This window comes from Crocodylus siamensis, chromosome 15 (genome assembly GCF_052110815.1).
Source record: "Crocodylus siamensis isolate JL-2025a chromosome 15, ASM5211081v1, whole genome shotgun sequence".
Lineage (NCBI taxonomy): Eukaryota > Metazoa > Chordata > Crocodylia > Crocodylidae > Crocodylus > Crocodylus siamensis.
In genome coordinates this window covers 7,608,351-7,625,178 of record NC_143409.1, presented here as the reverse complement: position 1 = coordinate 7,625,178, position 16,828 = coordinate 7,608,351, and the positions used below count along the sequence as shown (strand labels likewise).

Below are 16,828 nucleotides of genomic sequence, written 5' to 3'. Positions count from 1 at the left end.
AGGGGAGAGAAGGCCAAATTCAGCACAAACATCCTGTTGCCCCATAGCAGATGGCAAGCAGACTTGATTGATTTCTCTCTCTGAGAGCCCTGGGTATCAGAACGGGGGTGCCATGCACGAGAGTCGACGAGGATCCTGATAATACTGGGATGAAACCTAGGTTACTGCTAACACTGAGGCTGCCAGGTGTCAACCAAAGATACTGCTCCATTTAAGCTTGGCCCAAGATCATCAGCTAGCATGAAACTGCCCTTTTACATTTCTGAGAAATATCAGTGAAAGGGGATGTTTCTATTTACCATCCTCTCTCACATGTTCCTGAGCATTTGGGAATCATTTTTCAGGCAGTAAAGGAAAGCTGTTCAAGAGCAACATGCTTCAATGGGCTATGAAGGGGCACAAAAGGAACATCCCAAGGAGAGTTGTGAATTAGTGCCCAGTTTCTCAGGGCAAGGCTGATGGGAAAACTCCTGTTCCCAAATACCTGGCTGTGCAGATGGGTGACAGCTGAATTAGCTCCACAACCTGCGACAGCCCTTGCCATCACTGACCCACTGCCTCCTGCTGAGGGATACAAGACGGCAGTGAGATTTAGGGATTCCCGTTGGGTGTCCCACACGGCCAGCCTGCGGGCACCCGTGCATTGTCTGGCTGAGACATATGGGGGCAAGTGGAGCAAATGGTGAAGGGGTTAAAACCAGTGGAGGAGGGATGGCGAGGAACTACAAGGAAAGCTCTTGAATTTACCATCCACAATGACAGCTGTCAAAAGGCTTTTCTTCTTAGCGCTGTATCTGTCGTGAGACTGGCACTGCTGGTCCCTGAAGCTGGGCACGCCTTTAGGACAGGGCAAATTTTCACACACGGTGTGCTCCACACTTGCCCCGCGGCAGTTCTTGCCTCCCGGCCCCGGGCTGTAAAGGAAAAGACAGACCCGTTAGCACTGGAAGTGGCAAAAGCCTCCGCAGCCACATCATTACTTCTCTTCCGCTGAACGAGGCGATCCATTTGCTTGGAGGAGCTGTGTCGCTCCTGTCTGAAATCCTCACTGGAGCCAAACTGTACTCTCAGCAACTCCCAGTGAAGGCAAGGCAAGCTGAAAGGTTAACCAACTTATCTGAAGCAGCCACTTGGGAACAAGAAAAAAGCAAGCTCTTGCAAGGCCACACGCTCTGTAGGCATACAAACAAGACTGTCCATACTGCACATGTTTTAGATAAGATACATGCTGCTTTCCTGGACTATGGTCATTAAACAGCCCATGACACTTCTTGGGAGAGCAAGAGTGTTTAACCCCTTCTATTTTGGCCAGAATTCAGATCGGGGAAACTACCCCCCCCCGCCTAGCAAAGTTTCAGCTGCAATCTATCCTCTTTACTTTCTGTCCTCATTGTTTTCTACCGCTGCGGTGCCCTGTAAAGCGGCTGTTGTCTTTCACCCCAAAACGGGCAGCGTATTACTGGTGGCTGAAGCTACGAATTTGTGAAGTGCTTTGGCAAACTTTGGGGCTCAGAAACAAAGGGAGAAAAACAAATCTTTGATATCTTCCTGTTTCATGACAGATCTCGGTACAGGTACTGAGGCCTGATGTTTGTTATTTTAACTGAACCAGGCACAAGCCAACTTTTAAGTCTCTGTATAGTTTTCATCAGGTGTCAGAGGCAGCTGGGCTGCATCTGTAGTGCTTCCAGGGGTGGATCCAGATGTTACAACAGAGGTGCAGGAGCACTAACCTGCATTGTAGGGGTGGATGCACTCAGTCTCCAGCTCCCCCTCACGCCTGGGGGCAGGCAGACAGTGCAGGGGAGCAGCAGCCACGGACTTTTTAATCCCCCAAAATGTAAGAATTCTCCCCTTCTCTTCTTCTCCCTGCTCAGAGGCACCCACTCCCCTCCCCTTCCATTCCCCCTTCTCCTCTCCTCCCTCCCCAACAGCCACAAGGGGAACTCCAGAGCTGCTCCAGCCGGGCTCAGCCCAGGACAGCAGCAGTGGGCAGGTTCCTTGTCTCTGTCTGCTCTCCACTGATGTTTCTTGGTAGCCTGGGAGCAGGCACGGGGAGAGGGAATGCGCCTGTCCCATACCACCACTGCTATCCCAGGCTGAGTCTAGCCCCCATGCAGTTCAGCTGGAGGGGTGTACAAATTCTCTTTGCCCCTGGGACAGCAACAGCAGCTGGTGGGGAAAAGGGGAACGGGAGGGGACAGGACGCAGAGCAGAGGGAAGAGGAAGGGATGTGCTTCTGAGCAGGGAAGGGAGGGGAAGAGAGGACTTAAAAGTAAGTCCCTGGTGGCAATGCATGCCACATGGGCAAAAAGTGGGGTGAGGCCATGCCATTGCACCCCCTCCGGATGCACTCCTGACTACTTCCAATGCATCACACCTCAATAGGTCTATGTCTTTTGTACAGTGCTGCGCCACAAGAATGAATTTAGAAAAAGCTGCACTGGGTTCAAGTTGACACGTTACAGCAGGCAAATTAAAGCAGCCGCCTGAACACTGGACTGGGAGCGAGGCCCTCCAGATCCAATGGACTCTCTCTTGACTGCAGGCAAATCAGTGACTCAGTTTCCCCATCTGTATGACGATTACATCAATGTCAATAAGGTGCACTGAGCAGATGGCACTACAGAAATGCTCGATATTACTAGATTTGTCAAAATGCCACAGACTAGACAATAATTTTCAGGTAGAAGTCTGCACTGCAAGAACCAATATTACCACACTGTTCTGATTATTAGTTGACCCCGCATTTTGAGGTTCAATTGTAGGAAACACAGTCTTTTCCCTTGAATATAAGTCAACAACTATAGATAAAGACCCCGAACTGCTACTGTTCTTATAAAATCCCACAGGAGAATTAAATAGCCAGGAAAGGACCCACAGGGTCAAATGTACTAACACTACTGAAATAAATTTGCACTGAAAACATTTCTGGTTTGGCATTTTTATTGTGTGCACAAAAATCCTGCGAGTACAGAAAGTTAAGAATGTCAGGGGCCCGATGGTAGGTCAACCTCGCATGTAAGCTGAGTGTGATTTTTATGGTTCTTGGGGAGGAAAAACACAGAGACTTAAAAATTAGAACAATGCAGTAAGTATTTACCAATACTACTGCTTAAAAATACAAAGGCAGATTTCTGAAGCCACATAATACTACTGCTGTTTATCACATCCTGTTCCCTTTCAGGACTACTTTTCTTTCTTTCTGAAGTACCTTCCCCCTTGTAAACCAATGAATCAAAACCTACAGCAAGAACAGTGTGCATGGCACTATGCCAGAGGGTGGCTTTATGAAGGTAAGAAAGCAGACTGAAATACAACAAAAGTCTTTCTGCATTACTCCCACGCACATATCCACCTGAAATTAGAAGCTATTTAACAATTTTTCATTTTGAACATAAAAGTATTCGTTTCCACTGCCCCGTTGATGAGAGAAAAACATATTACAAAGAGGGGCTTGATTTAAAACTAGAAGATAATAATAGGCAATACTGATCTCAGCCTAGGGTCTCAAAGGACTTCAGTTAATACATGCAGAGGAAAAGCAAGTCACTTTAGTAAGACTTTATAAGCGAGGAAACTGAAGAACAGCATGGCAAAGTTATTTGCCCAGGGTAACCTCGGGCATCAGTAGCAGAGGTATAAGAGAAATACATGCATATTTCTACTATGCCAAGTCCTCCGACTCCGATGCGCTTTGCTCCCCGATGCAGCCGGTACAAAAGAAATGTGCTGTTTTGCAACCAGACAAGTTCACTGCATGCAACAGGGAGATGCGGCCAATATCTCTTCCGCACTGTGCACCTCTGTAGTTTTGTATATTGACAGTCAGGAATGGGGAGAAACGGCAACTGCACATGGGCAAATATCACCTGGATCCCCAGAACCTGACATCTGCAAGTCAGACTTGGGCTATGAACCCTCTTCAGAGGTTGTGTCAACTCATGTTGCACTGTTGTGCCTAAACCCTGCAAAACGGGAGGCTCACTGAACAGCAGGTTCCCACACCTGCAGAGCAAATTTATTTTTATTTCCACTTCCCGAGAGTACGATGGGGAGAAATGATAGAGTCTGGCCGAATGTGCTTTGCTTCATTACGAGCGATCAAAACCGCCACCCGTGGCCATGCATTTCAATTTCTTCTAGACATTTTCCTAACGCTCCCTCACTGGGGCAATTTCGTCTCTTTGGGTAGATTGGCAGAAAAAGATTCAAGTCATTTCCTTCCTGTCCTTCAGTGGATATCTATCGAAAGGCAACTCCAGCCAAATTCCTGTTCCTAGCAGCAGGGAAGTTTATTCTAAAAACTTTTTTTATTATTACTCAAATGAACAACTTAATAAGTCCCTATGCTGAGTAGAAACCATAGGTTTGATCCAGCATCAGCTCTTAATGTGAGTCCTCTCCCTGAGGTTAACGGGACTTGTTTAAAGGCTGGCTGTACAATCAGGTCTCAGCCATTAGATTTGCTCCTGACACAAAGTCTCCTGCCAGTGATGAGTACCCACCTGGCTTATAAAAGTCAATGGTGGTTGAAAAAGTTCACTTTGGTGGCAGCTAACAAATATGTCAGGGGAGAGCAGCAGGGGCCAGGCGAACAATTATTTACCAAAGCGCCCCCGGGGAAAACCAGGAGCAATGGTCATAAACTCCTAGAAGGTTTCAGACTAAATGTAAAGAAAATTTTTTCCATGGTTCGTGTGGCCAGACTCTAGAATAGACTCCCAGCGGGGGTGGTGCAGGCATCTACTCTGGAGATCTTCAAAAGGAGACTGGACACACACCTTGCTGGGGTTGTTTGACCCCAGCAGTCTTTCCTAGCTGGACCCGATGAGCTCACGAGGTCCCTTCCAGCCCTAAACTTCTGTGAATCTGTGACTCCCCCATAAAGAGGCCCTGTGTAGGAATGAAAGTATTTGGAAGCATTCATTTCTGCACTGGAACGTAAATGCCAAATTTCAGCCTAGATCGGGTTTTTTTTACAGTGACCACATAAACCTTGGAAAACCAGTTTTGTGATGGTTAAATGGAAACACTGATCCCCAATGAAATGACAACATTACAGACTGTCACCAGGGGAATGGTTGTAACCAGTGTCTGGTTGCACCGCTGACACCTCTTGTCCGCAGCAGACATGTCAGCGGCAGCAGATGTGCTGGGTGTGACTCAGAAGTCCTCCGAGAGGACTCATGGCTGGTGCTTTTGGCTCGCTGACACGCACTGTATGCTGTAGATGCTCAGCCCTGGCAATTATAAACAAGAAGCAGAGCTTCTTTCTGCTTGGATCCTATGTTCACTGCAGCACATCAGATATATGAGCCTTGGTTTCAGCCAAGACTATATGGCTTCTTGCAAAGCAAGTGGCAAAACGTTGTAGCGCATGTGCAAGGAAGAAAGAGAGGGAGAGGAGGAAGGGCTGAACACATAACATCTAGTGACACATCTGTCTTGCTGGACAGCAGGATATTGAGCTGATGGCAGTGGAAAGCCAGACACAGCAGGAGCTGTATTTACTGTACTTTTGTCAGCAGTGGTTCTGGCTTTAATCTCAAAATGTCACTAATGTATGAGAGGCTTTTGTTATGAGTCAACTGATAGGGAATTAAAGCTGGCAGCTCTTATTACTGGTGTTATGGTATAGTAACAGGTGGATGTGTTAAGATACCAAAGTGCCCAGAGCACCCCAGCTCCAGCCTACTCAACAGGGGTTGAAGAAACTTTGCGCCTTGAGAAACGGGAGGCTAAGAGACGGTCGAAATGCTTACCTGGAGGAACGGTGCTCTTCCTCTAATTAAGGAATAAAATGAGCATGCCTCCTGAAATGGAACGGCTTCCAGTTTTGCAGATTTAGGAGCATTCAGCTGCTTCATCAGAGAAGGGTGGAACATCTTGAGAAGCTGGATACCTTCAAGTCAGCCGGCCCTGACAATCTACACCCAGGGTACTCAAGGAGCTGGCGAGCGTCATAGCCCAGCCCCTGGCACGGGTCTTTGAAAACTCCTGGCGCTCTGGTGTAGTGCCCGAAGACTGGAAGAAGGCCAATGTGGTGCCGATCTTCAAGAAAGGGAGGAGAGTGGATCCGGCTAACTACAGGGCCATTAGCCTGACTTCTATCCTGGGGAAGATCCTAGAAAAGTTTATTAAGGAGGCCATCCTTGAGGGACTGGCCCAGGCTAACATCCTAAGGGACAGCCAGCACGGGTTTGTTGCGGGTAGGTCTTGTTTGACCAATCTCATTTCCTTCTATGACCAGGTGACCTATCACCTGGACAAGGGAGAAGAGATTGATGTCAAATATCTTGACTTCAAAAAAGCTTTTGATCTGGTATCCCATGATCACCTCTTGGCCAAACTGGCCAGTTGTGGCCTTGGCTCCACCACAATCTGCTGGCTGGGAAATTGGCTTCGTGGTCAGACCCAGAGGGTTGGAATTGATGGCAGTCACTCATCGTGGTGCCCTGTGACCAGTGGGGTCCTCAAGGCTCTGTCCTGGGACCCATCCTGTTCAACATCTTCATTAATGATGTGGACATTGGAGTCAGGAGTGGACTGGCCAAGTTCGCCGATGACACCAAACTTTGGGGTAAAGCATCCACGCCAGAAGATAGGCGGGTGATCCAGGCTGACCTGGACAAGCTCAGCAAATGGGCGGACGAGAACCTCATGGTGTTTAACACCGAAAAATGCAAGGTTCTCCACCTTGGGAGGAAAAACCTGCAGCATCCTTATAGGCTCGACAGTGCAACACTGACTAGCACTAGAGAAGAAAGAGACTTGGGGGTCATCATTGACCACAAGATGGACATGAGCCTCCAATGCGATGCTGTGGCTAATAAAGCGACCAAAATGCTGGCGTGCATCCATAGATGCTTCTCGAGCAAATCCCGGGACGTCGTTCTCCCCTTGTACTCGGCCTTGGTGAGGCCGCAGCTGGAGTACTGCGTTCAGTTTTGGGCCCCACAATTCAAAAAGGATGTGGAGAAGCTTGAGAGAGTGCAGAGAAGAGCCACGCACATGATCAGAGGTCAGGAAAACAGATCTTACGATGACAGGCTGAGAGCCAGGGGACTCTTTAGCCTGGAAAAGCGCAGGCTCAGGGGTGATCTGATGGCCACCTATAAGTTTATCAGGGGTGACCACCAGGATCTGGGGGAACATCTGTTCACCAGAGCGCCCCAAGGGATGACGAGGTCGAACGGTCACAAACTCCTGCAAGACCGTTTCAGGCTGGACATAAGGAAGAATTTCTTTACTGTCCGAGCCCCCAAGGTCTGGAACAGCCTGCCAGCAGAGGTGGTTCAAGCACCTACATTGAACACCTTCAAGAGTAAACTGGATGCTTATCTTGCTGGGATCCTATGACCCCAGCTGACTTCCTGCCCTTTGGGCAGGGGGCTGGACTCGATGATCTCCCGAGGTCCCTTCCAGCCCTGATGTCTATGAAATATGAAATGTCTTACATAGACTTCCCCTGCCAGCTGGGAAAGGCATTTTCCAAGCACTGGATCCACAACGAAAACCTGCATTCGTACCTCTACTTTGTCAAATAGCAGTGGGGTGTGTGCATTAATGTGCAACTACCTCTTGCTTGATCAGGTTATAAAATACAGATGTGCCATCTAAAATGTTTACCCTCGGTGGATAAAGACAGACAGACAGACTAGATGGACAGAACTTACATCTGCTGCACCAGGGATTGTGCACTGAGTTTTGCTCCTGTTCAAGCCAGGAATAAAGTACCCAGAGGTTTGTTGCTCAAGAAGAGGCTCTGATTTTAAAAGTATTTTGCAGTCCCAACTTCATGGCTATCTTCCTACTGGATGCAGGGGAACAGCCAGCCTTTAAACAAGTCCCGTTAACCTCAGGGAGAGGACTCACATTAAGAGCTGATGCTTGGTCAAAAATGCAGGGGAAAATCAAGAGACAGTCACACCCTCCCTGGCCTTCTGCAAGCTTGCTGCATGCCTCCCTTTGCCAGATTCCCCACACCCTATGACATTGCAGTCATGATGCTCCCATCTGTCCAACCTCTGAGAGGGAGATTCTGGGCAGTACCTCCCTCAAGTCTTGCAGTGGCCTCAGAGCCAGGGGAAGGGCATGACTGATGTGGCTTGAAGCCACCTTTGCACTCCCCCGGTTTTGGGATACTCAAGCAGCTGAACAAGGCTCCTGGAATGGCTGAGCTGAACCCAGGCAGGGCTTATTTTACCTAGATACTTATTTCCCTGTGGGCTCCAATGCTGCCTGGAAACTCCCCAACATGGCACTCTTCTAACCCAACCAGCTCCTTGCACATTCACAGTGTCACCTGTAAGGAGGTCCTCTGTGGACAGCCTCATGGCTATTTTGTACAACGTCTGGTCCACAGAAATCCCCCATGGCTGGAGCTGTGTTTCTTTACAGCTCTCTGGTCCTTTTGTATAGCATGAAGAGGATAGAGCAGGAGGGAGAATCTCACCTTAAATCTCTAATTCAGCCAGTGTTTTTTCTTTCCAATGCCCCTCCTCCCCCAACATACCACTGAGTTCTGGGCAAGAAAGGAAGGCAGTATGGCTCTAAAATTAGAGTATGCAAACTGGGTAGCATCACTCTCCCTGGCGATCCATCCCAGGGCATCCATGCAAGCAGTCTCACAAATTACAGGAGGCAAAGCCAAATCAAGCAAGTCAAGCAACTGCTTTCAAAATACTGATAGTCCCAACAGGCCCAAGAGTCATCTGGCAACAACAAAAATTCCAGCAACGAAAAAAAAAAAGCCCAAGACCAAATATATATGAAAAAAATAATAAATAAATTCCCTGGCCAATATTTTTGGACACTGAATAAACCAGCTGCAGAGGAACATGGGAGATAGCCAGGAATATAAAGTGAAGGAAGATCACGTGTGGATCCCCAGCCAAGAAAGTAAGTGAGCAAAAGAATTTTCAAATCCATGTGCAATCTTGGAGGCAGCAATTCCTGCAATTGAAGGAAGAGGATGATGAATAGATGGATTTAAGGTTTGGTCAGCAGTGTGGCTAAGGGGAGTTTCAAGCAGCTGTAACTGATAAAAGATAAGCCATCTTGGTCGCTTGTGGAGGAGAACAGAGCTGGTTAAAATCAAGCCTGGACATTACAGAAATGCAGTCACTGTTCAGCAGCATGTAGGGAAATGAGTGAGTAATGACATGTCTTTCCTGATCAAAAAAATCCAGACAGGGCAGCTATGTGCCCATGTACCACATGGGCACGTCCTTTCAGCTTGTTGTTAAGAAAGGCCATTTCGACTATGTATCGTGTCCTTCCAAAAATGCTCCGCAAATGTGTTTGGTCCTTCACATATGACTTGTGTTTTGTCCATGCCACCAGTTATCACTGAGATAGTGACTCTGCATGCCTCCATTACTTAGCTCACATTATTCAGGCCCACTCCATCCCTAGTCCCTTTCTGCTCCACTGGAGCAAGGCTGTACATTTACAAGCCACCAAGAGGAGAAGACTTACGGGGGATTGTCACACTTGCGCTGTCTGAACCGGACGCCAGTGCCACACGTCCTGCTGCACATGCTCCATTGGCTCCACACGCTCCAGTCTCCGTCCACGTGCTCGGGAATGGGAGTCTTGCTGACGCATTCTCCAGCTCGGCACCACTGAAAGGCAACGGTGTTAGCACAGCATGGTCCAGCGGACACCTTCCTGTGACATTAGCGGGAAGGCTGGTAAGGGTGGAATTAAATGCATGTGCAAGTGTTTGGAGATTCAGGGCTTATGGCAGGAGGGGAGGAAAAAAAGAAGTGAAATATGGAAATGCAAGCTTCTTTCTCAGCCTGTTTAAACCAAAGGGATATTTGTCTTTAGTAACACCAGTAACATGACTGAACCTCCTGCTGGAACTTGCACCATAATACAGAAAACTGTCTAGGTCAGACAATTGCTAGGACTTCCATTAACCCTCTCGGAAGAAAGTGGGTTCAAGAAATCATACCCCAACGCAACACTATCACCAACACTAGGGAGTGCTCCGTGCATACATTTCTGGACACTCGGGGTTTGTTCCCATACACCCACACTGACTCCAGTAGGAGTTGCACCCAGCTTATGCTGTACCACACCTGGGACCATCCCCATAAAGCATGATCCACCTGCCACTTCTGCTCCTTGTGCAAAGCCCAAGGATGAGCCACTGAAGCTGCCATGAAGGGGTCTTGGGCAAGTGCCTAGCAGCACACCGGGGACAGAGCCTGAGCATGGCACGGGGTTGTGCGCTGTTTGAAGCCGGGCACACCCATTTGCCTGTTGATGCTGGGTATGCTGAGCAGAAGTGCATGGGGGGAAGGAGGGAAGGGATGGCATCTGCAGTTGCAGGGTCAGCACTGAGGGGGGTTAGGGCCTTGTTGCACCTTATGCTGGGCTGTGTGTTAGTGCTAGCTCGAGTTCAGAGCAGTCATACGCTTAATCTAGAAACCTTCCGACTGTCCCCGCCTGCACAGCTCTGACTTGCCGCTGGAGGCCTGGTAAGCAGGGGCAGGACTAGGAGCTGCAGCTGTGAGCCAGGACAGGTTTCAATCCCTGCTCTATGGGCAGGGCTGTGAGAGATCCTGGGATCCTGGAGGACTTCAACTTGGGCAGCACATCTGTGAGGGATGGCTGCACCTTAATGGAACAGGAGCTGGGTAGTGCAGATCGTAGATAGCCCTGCCCCAGTGTGGTGTAACTTTAAGGTGAAAAATGAGTGCTTAAAATCACTTTAAGGTGTTAATGTGCAGACCCGCCAGGGGTTAAGAGCTCCAGGAGCTGACCAAAATGACTGTAACAAGGCCTTTAGACGAGCTGCAAGTGTCGGCTGCCTTGCTTTAGCTGGAATACAGTACAGTAAGGTTTGTCCAGTGACCACAGCAAAGCAGCCTGCTGTGCTAATGAGTCAGCATCAAAGAATTCATCATTCATTTTTTTACATATGCTTAATTTTTTAGTTAACATATATGCTTTCCTTGATGACAGTAATAAAATGACTCTCCCTCAGTACGTGACACACTGTGACCTGTAACATCTAAATGCTGCAAAATGCTCCATCCTGGATGACAGTTATTTGGGGAGCACCTGACACACAGTGGGGCTTGGCTTAAAAAAAGGAGTTTTCTTTTTTGTTAGTCATTTCTGCCACCGCACTGAATTTTGGAAAGTTTGAATATGTCCCAGCTGTTTGGCTAACCCCATGGAGCATGGCAATTCTAGAAAAAACCTAGGAAAGGGGTCTGAAAGGAAAGGAAAATACCAACTGAATAGGTATTAAGAGCTCCCCTGGGCAAATCCAGAATCACTCTTGGCTTTTGTCCTTCTGGTGTTTCAAACGGTCTCTCTGCATACACCTGCTCCCCGACGTCTCAGACTCTTTGCTGCCCTAACTCATGTGCATGCTGCGCTAGCCTGTCCTGCTGAAATGAATGGAGGGCACCGAGGCAGAAAACTCTCTGACGTGCCTAGTAGGTGCCTTCTACATCGTAAGCTCTTTGGGACTAGGACAGTCTTTTCTTTTCTTTTGGTTTGTACAGAGCTGAGCGCAATAGGGCCTTGTTTTCTCTTGGGTTTTTCCAGAGCCTACCACAGTGGAAACAACAGACAAGGAAAATATTCTCATCTGACCCAGCTGTTAACTGAACAGCTTGCTTAATCTTACCAGGATGAAATGCAAGGCTTCCAGTAAACACTGGACATCTCGGCAACATTATCCCATAGCCATGGTTACAAAAGCCAAAGCAGTTGCTGCAGGACGCTCTGCTTACCTTGTCTGCGCCACATTCGGTGCCATCCAGAGGTGGGTCCAGCTTGGTTTTACAAGATGTATCTCCTTCCACCAGACACCAGAGCCCAGCACACATCAAATGCTGCAATTGCAAAGCAACAAGGGACAGTTACTACTTCTGTCACTATGGGAAATTCTGCTAACGCTCTGTCCACCTCTCTCGTGCGACTCCAGAGCCATATGGTTGCGTTTGGAGAAAGCAATTATTTTTAAGAAGCTGGCACTAAACAGTGGGGCTAGTAACATATGCAGGAGCAATGGATGTGGCTACCAGAAAAAAGGGCACTGATTAAACTGAATTCTTTTAATTGGAATAAAGCAGGTTTGCTAGAAGATCAATGTATGAGGAAGCACAAGACTGGCACTGTGCTACAAGCACACCTGGATTACTGAGTCGCTTACTGTATTTTCCAGTGTATAAAATACACACTCCCCCCGCCACCAAGGATAAAATTGCGGGGAAGGAAATGTTTAGTATACATCTAATTAATTTTTTATCCAAATGTTTATTGCAATTATTTCAATTATTTTCCATTAGGTAACTTCGCATCTTCATTTGACACCTCCATTTTCCTGTGCACCAGAAACTACGGTCAGAGGTTTTCTAAGCGACTGCAAATAAATAAAATATAGTACAGATAAAAAGTTCCTGCTAAGCCTCCATCTAGCCATCACAAGCAGAGAATTTCCCATGATAGACATGGAGGAAGCTGAAAAAGCATGTATTTGAGGGATGAATGCCATACAGCCTGAAGGCAGATAAGGTTCTTTGGGTAAATGTGACATCTTTTATTAGACCAACTATATAATTGGAAAATTGTGCTGTGCAATCTTTTAGGTACAAACATCCTTCTTCAGGCAGAAGGAGAGCGTAGACTAGTTGTCTAATAAAAGTTGTCTACATTCTCCCTGTGCCTGAAGAAGGGTGTTTTGTATCCGGAAAGCTTGCACGGAACAATTTTTCCAACTACATAGTTGGTCTAATAAAAGAGATCACATTTACCCAAAGAACCTTGTCTGCCTATGTCCTTAGACCAATACAGCCTGAAGGTATTTGGGAAAGAAACGGACAGAGGGTTATTTATGGCTGATGAGGCCAAGAGAAAAGATCCAAAACAGCAGAGATGCAGGCAGAGGTGATGTTCGAGGGCTTTGATGGTGCAGAGAAGCAGCTCGAATCTGGTACGTTAGAGAAAAGGGAACTGAGAAGACAAGAGAGAGAGAGCAGAGAAAAAGGGCTTGAGATGGAGCGCATCTTGCCACCAGGCTCAAAGCGCGTTCTGGATACCATTAGCACGCGACTGCTCTGTTAGATGGATGTACGTTATAGGGATATTAATGCTGACCATGCTTGCGTGACCTGTCATATCAATAATGCTTGCAGAATTTGAGAAAAAGAACAAGAAAGGGAGGCCTTTAGAGCATTCACATTTTCCATACCGTCCACCCTGCGCAACATCCCATATAAGTGGATGATTTCAATAGAATGTTATATATTTGCATAGCGGAGAATAGAAAAAAAAAATAAGGGCTACATTTCTTTCCACTATTGTTCACGTTTCAACGTAATGGTAAAAAGATGAGAAGCTCGACTCCAGTGCCAGCTGGTCTTGTCAAGATTTATTGCACCTCATTAAACAGTTTGAATCAACACACTTTAACCTTATGGCTCTTCCACCATGTAATGTAAGAGTGTGCGTGTGCACGTGTGCTGTGTATACACATGTTGATGTATCTCTATAAAACAGACCCAGGGAGCAGAAGGTGTGGAAGAGAGAAACCCTGACATCAAGAGTGATGATGTAGGAAGGGCTGAAATAAACTGGTGATCCCAGCAGTATCTGCAGTCTGCTTTATCTCATTTTCCTCTGCAAAGAGGATTTTGCACCACTGAAAGTAAAAGACTCTTTATGAGAAAGGAAGGCCTGATTTAGCAGCCGACACATTTGTCATCAGCATCAAGGAAAACCGTGTAAAAAAGGAGCATCAAAGAGTTTTCAGAACATCTGTGCTCCCCCTACCAAGTTGGGCTTCTGGGAAATAGTAGAAAGCCCAAAGACTGCTGTTCTTCTTACTAATTAGTGTTACAAATTAGCACTTTTTCTGAAGTCTTCACACAAAACAACAGTTAATACTTGTGACCTGAGGTAAAGGTAGCATCTCTGCTCTACAGATGGGTACACTGAGGCACACATAAGTTATATGACTTGCAAGAGGCCACCGAGGAAGCCAAACGCAGAACTCCGGCACATGGCATGTTGACATCGGCATGTCTTGTCTTCGCACCACCGTCACCAAGGAGCCAGCACACACGAACAGCCCGACAACTGATATAACTTGACAGATACTCCAACTTAAATGCCCCCCACCTTTGTAAAACTACACCGGCAAAACTGCACCGGTAGATGTCAGATATACCTATGAGCCAGTTATAATGGACCTATCAACAGCCCATTAATGGTCCTATGTTGAATTCTATAACCATTGATTAGTCATTTATTAACACATTTATTAATCCTTTATCAGCTGTTTATGAATAGACCCTTACTATGCCGCATGGGTGCTCTATGAACAAGGATGCAGAGCCAAAACAGGTTGACTGTTCTCCTTAGATGGCCACAGATGTTACCAGAGCAATATCTGTACTACTGTCTTCTGACTGCTAGTTGAAAGGAAAGGCAGGCTTGAATGTAAACATATATGTATTACTCTGAATATACCAGGCTTTTGGCAGCTGATAGGTATACAGCTTTACCACCTCAGCCTGCCTCCTGTATATTGTAGACAAGAGCAGTTTACCCAATGATTCTTGCACTGAGCATATGGGTTCTGGATGAGTTCTCTCTCTTCTGGAAAAGATACTCAGTTTTGATTTGATGTGAAGAAAAGTCTAATCTATCCCTAGGGAATTTGAGATTTTTTCCTCCAAAGATCCTAGTTTGGGCCCTGGAAGACATTATATTTATAGCATCACAGGTTAATGATGCCATGACACATGTTGAACCAATTTATGGTGCCATGAAATGGAAAACCAGCCATAAAGGTGTTCCACATGCAAAGGGACATATATAATGCAGAACACCTTTGTAGCTCATTTGTAGGACAGCTTGAATTGAATCTGTCCCATGTGACCCAGACCAGGGCTGTCTTGGGGTGATGCCAACAATTAGCTGACTGCCTGCATCCGTCTGGGGATACCCCGTATCTGATCCCAAGGTATCCAGGGTCTGAGATTCAGCTGTTCCTTACTTGATCAGGGTGGGGGCAACCATGGAGTTCCAGTTCAGTCCCAGCAGTCATACAGTTAGGACCTGAGGAATTTTATGCTCCCTCCCCAACCTCATGGGTCCTGCTTTACCCATTTGGCATGGCAGGACATACAATACTGGGGATGGGGCATAAAATTCCTCAGCTCTCGATCACTCCATTATTTTAACATCTGCCAAGGATCTTTGTTACAACATGCCCTGTGGGCTGGAGGTATGAGGAGAGCCAAAATGGATGCTTCTGTGGGCCCCCTTGGAACAAACATCTCTTATCTGGTTGTGTTCAATTATGCTACACTGGGCTCAGTGACAGGGGTGGTCTTGTTCAATCCCTGTGTTCCCAAGTTTTTTGATGGATTAATTAACCTCATTGTTAAACATCTGCACCTTATTTTGATCCAAGCTTTAGCTTTGGATTTTCTATCTGTGTAAGTTGCATGGGCTTAAATACTGTGCTGCAATGCAAAAGAAGAAAGATGAAAGGGGTGGGGAGAGAAAGTCATAAAAATTCAAGCAGCCTTACATACACTTTGAGTTGCCAGCCAGAACCCCTCCACAGTCTGCCAGTGTGGTAGGCAATTAACACAACCAATGCAATGTGCTAAACTACTATGGATCATGACCTTAGGGAATGAATGGGAGTAGCTAAGTGCAGAGAGGGGTGTGTGTATGCGCAGTGTAGACAACTACATACAAGGGAAGGATGAGATAGGTGCGAACAGTCAAACACACACACATAGTCTTACGGAGATACATACAAGGAAAATCTCTGCATGATCAACAGCACCTTTGTGAAATTACACAGCACCGAGGTACGGAAAGCAAAGGGTTTTATAGCATCCTTGCTTTCAACTCCTAATACTAAATGCGAAGCATATTGCAGGAAACGGTTACAGAAGAATCTGGTAAATAATGCCACTGCTTTGTGTTTGACTGCATCCCACTACAAAACATAAAGACTTGTTAGTACAGCCCCTTGTCTTTGTATACCATACAGATACCCGGACAAAGATTAAACCGTCAGCTTTGGTGCTGCATGTTCCCAAGACGTTCTATTAAGTTAATAGCTCATTTCAAAAGAGGTCTTATATCCTCTTCAGCAAAAATAAAAACCAAAACAAAAACCTCCATTATCTAATCATCGGCATTCAGCGCTCCTGGGGAATATCAAAGTGAGAAATGGCAAGACATGAAAGGAAGGGGGCTTGTATACTTCACTGGCAATTTAGAGCACAGATTGATAGAGAAGAGGCTATCAAAAGAGCTGTGCTACTATTTAATTGCGAATTCAGCATTCAGCACTTGAGAGGCAGGTCTCTGCCTGCGGAACAAAGTCTTCCCTACAGCATCTTTGAATGTAAAATCATGAGGACTGGAGCAGGGATTTTCCAACAAAATATTTTCTTAGTGGGAAATGTTGATTTGTCAAAACCAAAATGTTTTAGGGGGTGAGGCCAGTATAGACTCATCTACCAAATTGAAATCTTTGTAAAGACATGGTGAACTTGTGGAATGGTCCCATTTTGGCATGTTTGAAAGTTGCATTTTTTCAATTCAAAACACTACAACTGGTTGCACCCACCCACAAATTCATTCTTCCTGCATTAGCTGAGCTTTAGGGTAAGTACAAAGAGAGCCTTCAGGAGACAAACACAGAAACCCTAATGCAGATCCTCCACATTCACACTTTTGCACAGTCTCCATCTTTTTCATGGCATGGACTGTTTCTAAATAACACGATTAATTTAGGTAGAATATCCCTGCAGGCAATGGACTAGAA

At 46.5% G+C, this 16,828-nt stretch overlaps 1 protein-coding gene across 2 annotated transcripts in view; it reads right to left on the bottom strand.

Moving 5' to 3' along the window:
* ADAMTS17 (ADAM metallopeptidase with thrombospondin type 1 motif 17) overlaps positions 1–16,828 on the bottom strand; it is a 274,992-nt gene that overhangs the window by 106,514 nt on the left and 151,650 nt on the right. For both annotated transcript variants that reach the window (XM_090028144.1, XM_090028145.1), the window contains exons 11-13: positions 11,763–11,864; positions 9,484–9,629; positions 748–914 (exon numbers count right to left, since the gene is read on the bottom strand). In XM_090028144.1, coding sequence (XP_089884270.1) covers positions 748–914; positions 9,484–9,629; positions 11,763–11,864 — 415 coding nt within the window. The remainder of the gene's footprint in view (positions 1–747; positions 915–9,483; positions 9,630–11,762; positions 11,865–16,828) is intronic.